The following is a 4,547-nucleotide window of genomic DNA, read 5'->3' as shown; positions in this document are numbered from 1 at the left end:
ATAATGAGTATTTAAAATTATGACTAACAAAATAACCATCAATTGCTTGGGACCATAACAAATATTATATTATGAACAAGGGTCTTTATCATGATGTTCCCGAAGACCAAGATATATTTGTCGATTACACACACACACACACACACACACACACACACACACACACATATATATATATATATATAACATTTTGGGTAAAGATGAGCTGAAAGGACAATATGCATGATTCAAACCCAAGACCTCAAGGTGGGAAACTACAAGTGCAACCACTATATTGCATGTAAGCGCGTAAAATTAAAAATACAGAATAAAAGTGAATTAACTGATTTTATTTTATATTAATTATTTCCACTTCAAATCCATCTTGTAAAAATATAAAAATAGGGGCTCTTCTTGCAATCTCCAATTTATTGCATGAATGAGAGATGTTGAAATTACACTCCCTAAATAAAACAAATAGATCTTGCAAATGGTCAGACACATTCCTGAGCTGAAGAAGAATCTAACTTATATTGGGCAGCTCGATGAGGGTGATCATTCAATAGTATTCTCAGATAACACTTGAAAGGTTACTAAATGAGCATTGGTACTAGTTCGCGATAAAAAGACTGATGAGCTATATATGAATACTGATTTAATTAACAATGTTGATACTACAGTTGCAGAAAACACAACAGACATGTGACATGCAGACTTGGACACATGAGTCAGAGAGGTATGAAAGAGTTTCAGTCCAGAGACAAGCTCCTAGAACTGAAGTAAGTTGATCTCGGCATGTGTGAAATTTGCATTATGGGGAAACAGAAGAATGTTAGTTTCTTGAAAGTTGGCAGGACATCAAAGGTAGGAAAATTAGAACTTGTACACATCGATGTGTGGGGATCTTCTCCAGTTACATTTCTTTGAGACTCTCGCTACTACCTCACATTCATAGATGACCACAACAGAAATGTATGGGTTTATTTTTTGAAGCATAAATCTGATGTATTTAATATGTTCAAAACTTAGAAGACCATAGTTGAGATAGAGATAGATCTAAAACTGAAATGTTTGAGGTTTGACAATGGTGGTGAGTACATCGATGGTGGGTTCAAAGAGTACTGTGCAACTCAGGACATCAGAATGGAGAATCATTCTGGAGACACCACATCAAAATGGAGTTGCAGAGCGTATGAACAATACTATCAATGAGCGTGCCAGGAGCATGAGCTTGCACGCCGAACTACCTCCAACTTTCTGGGCAGATGCTATCAACACTACAGTTTACTTGATCAATAATTAATTGCTACTTTAAAAAACATAAGCGTTTGGCCTAATGTCATTAGAATTGAATGCTCTGACTTGTATCTAGTTTGCTAAGAAGCAATTGCTCATCTTCTTTGTTGAATTCATTGGCTTGGAACCCTAAATTATAATACAGTTTTTATTTGCATTAATGATTGACAGAACTATTTTAGTATCATTTTACTGAGTTTAATTGATTTTCAGTTGTTGATGGCACCAAAGCAATCTCAAATTATGCCTCATTAGCTATCGAGTTTGTATCATATTTCAGTCCCATCTCTCAGCTGTCGCTGTGCTGATTGAATATTTGGAATGAGTTGCCTTTGTATGCCACATGATTATTCATCATGAGGGAAATGGTTTATACTTTCCATACAATTTCACTCAGATCTGTTAAATTATAACAACTTGAATCAGATTTTCATAAGTAATGCTTCATACACCTAATATTTTATAAGTACATTTCAAATTGTGCTCCGCCTATTTTGCTAAAGTGAAAATCCCAAGTACAATAAATCAATTGATATTAATTATGGCCAATGCAATTATCCTCCAACAAATAATATTATTCTTATTAATTATATCAACAATTATTTATGACTGATTATATTAAGAAAAGAAATACTTCAATTACTATGCATGTAATTACTCCAAACTTCTAATCTCCTTAATACATATCCCATCATCCCATTCATTGCAAATGGCAAAACCAAAGCCATGAGACTAGTTGGGATCCTTGGCATTATCGCATAACATTACCTATTGGTTTTTTCTATTTTTTATTTTTTAAAAATTATGTTTCATCTTGAAATAAAGTATGTTTGAAAATGCTAGTTATTTTGTAAAGTATTCAAAACATCTAAATATTAATTTGAGCATTTAACAAAAATAAATTAATTATTATAAAAATAAAAAATGAAAAATACTTTAAAACTTCTTTGAATAAATACATTTTTAATGAAAGAAGTAAGAGCAATATTTACTTACATAACACTGAAAAAAATGATCCCAAGAAAGCTCTAAAGGGTGATTAGGAACACTTTTGCTTTTTATTCTTTATTTTAGCTTTACTTATTTATTTTTAATTTAAAATAAAATATTTTTGATAATTATAATTATTTTTAAAAATACTAAAAATTTAACTTATTAAAAAATAAAATTAAAAAAATACATTAAACAAATATGCTCCTAAAAATAAAAGTAAAAAAATATCTCACAGTAAACTTCCTTTCTAAAAACTCTAACAAAAGAAAAAGAAAAGTATACTAATTCTTAATCCAGGAAAAAAGAGTGATGGCATAAGCTAATAACAATCCATCATCATACAAACATCAAATTAAATATAAAATGTTCTGAATTCAGATCAGCAATCTAACTCCATTTTGAACACAAACTTGTTAAATAGTAAAACAATGTTTTCCCCATAACATCATAAGAGACAAGTTGGCTGCTTTTTATTACTATAGACAAAAGCCATCAAGACAAACTCTTAAAGAAAAGAAAACCAAACTTCTTGTACTACCAACTGCTCATGCAACGCCATTCTCTCCCTCATGTAACAACAGTTGATCAAAGTGCCAAACTCCATGTCCCTTGCCAACCCTTTTTAGCTGAGCAACATACTCCGATATCTTCTTTATGGCCTCAACCTAGCCAGTAAATATATCAAAAAGGAAGAAAATTTTAGGTTTATGCAAATTGATGATTTAATATAAATTTAAGTAGAAACATGAAAATATCTTGCTGTTATTTATAATTGCCAATTTATCACAACAACATAAAAAAAGAAAGTTAAGAGTAGGAGTGTAACTGAGCCAAGCAAAGTCGGCTCAGCTTGATAGGTTGCTTTAGAGGTTTATCATGAAAAAAACTTTCAGTAAATCATCTGCAACAAAACAAATTCAAAAAAGCCACACAAAAATGGTAAGAAAAAAATTTACGATAAAATATTACGCAGAAACATTTAAAATTGTTTTCTATCATAGTCATATTCAGAATTGTTAATTAACACAAGATCATGAAAGAGATGCAAAGAGTGTATGATTGTTGATGCAGATGACTAGATGGGAGTAGATTTTTCAGGTAGCGAAACATTGAACTTTCTTAATGTTAGGTTGGTTGATTTAGAGATTATTATAAAAAGGAAGAATTTCATACATACATACCAATCAATTCTTATTTATTTACACATCTAACACCTAAACTTCGAATTGTACATAGATGCCACCTTACTTATGCATTAAAGGTGTATTTTGACTTTTTAAAAGTTAAAATGGTGATATTTTTTATGTTATATGTGAGATTTGGGGTTTATAAATGTAAAATGCAAAGTTTAAATTTTAGTAAATATGTAGGAATTGGGTGGTATGAGTATGTAAGCAAATAAATGAAGAAAAGAAAAGAAAAGAAAAGAGAAGCTTCACCTGCTCTTCAAGGAACTCGTCCTCAATGAACTGTGTTGTGTTAGGGTCATTGCAACGTGCTGCTACCTGTTCATCGTTATCATCTACGTCACTATAAAATTCATTATCTTAAATTAAATTAAATTAACACACACACACACACACACACACACACACACACACACACAGATATATAAGGATACTCACACTGTGTAGATAAAGGAGCTTCTCATTTACAAGCCTCTCAAGGGACAACGCCAACTCCATCAACGCCAACTCCATCGCTACAGCCAAGGAAAGATGATGTCAGCATTAGAGTACATGAACAACAGTTTAAAGGCATAATCATATAAGAAAAAAAATTAAGAACAACCGTTTATTTTTAAAAAAATGAAAAAGAAAAAAAAGAAGGAATCAATTAATAATTATATCAAACCAAATGATTACTTTTAAAGGCATTTGAGTGTGATTGTAGAGTTAAAAAATTCATATTGTTTTCTAACAAATGATTACTTTTAAAGGCATTTGAGTGTGATTGTAGAGTTCAAAAATTCATATTGTTTTCTAATTACATCAAACCAAATGATAGAATTTTAAAAAATACCCATTTTAAAAACATATTTTCTAGCTTCAAGCACCTAATGCTTATTTATGTTGTCTATAATTCTTCAATATACATGTACATCAAAAATATGTCAGCATGAATCGTTAAGAGATCTGACGACAGACAAAATGATGACGTGGCGGACCAGGACCTACCATAAGCAATTTAAGGGCCATGGTCTATCCAATCGACATCTGCAAGCCAGGAGAAAATTAATCCAAAGACAAGTAGAATTTAGCCGCCTCCTATAAAGTCTA

At 31.1% G+C, this 4,547-nt stretch overlaps 1 protein-coding gene across 1 annotated transcript; it reads right to left on the bottom strand.

Moving 5' to 3' along the window:
* Positions 1 to 2,737: 2,737 nt before the first annotated feature.
* On the bottom strand, positions 2,738 to 3,968 carry LOC110029463 (ferritin-3, chloroplastic-like). The gene is made up of 3 exons (XM_020731765.1): positions 3,894 to 3,968; positions 3,708 to 3,773; positions 2,738 to 2,933 (listed from the first exon to the last, which is right to left on the bottom strand). Exons 1-3 carry the CDS (start codon positions 3,966 to 3,968, stop codon positions 2,814 to 2,816), a joined length of 261 nt encoding a protein of 86 aa, XP_020587424.1. The 3' UTR covers positions 2,738 to 2,813.
* Positions 3,969 to 4,547: the final 579 nt, after the last annotated feature.

The sequence above is a fragment of the Phalaenopsis equestris genome, unplaced genomic scaffold (assembly GCF_001263595.1).
Source record: "Phalaenopsis equestris unplaced genomic scaffold, ASM126359v1 Scaffold000573, whole genome shotgun sequence".
Classification (NCBI taxonomy): domain Eukaryota; kingdom Viridiplantae; phylum Streptophyta; class Magnoliopsida; order Asparagales; family Orchidaceae; genus Phalaenopsis; species Phalaenopsis equestris.
Note: the sequence above shows the minus strand (reverse complement) of the source record. Positions and strands in the feature narration are given on the sequence as shown.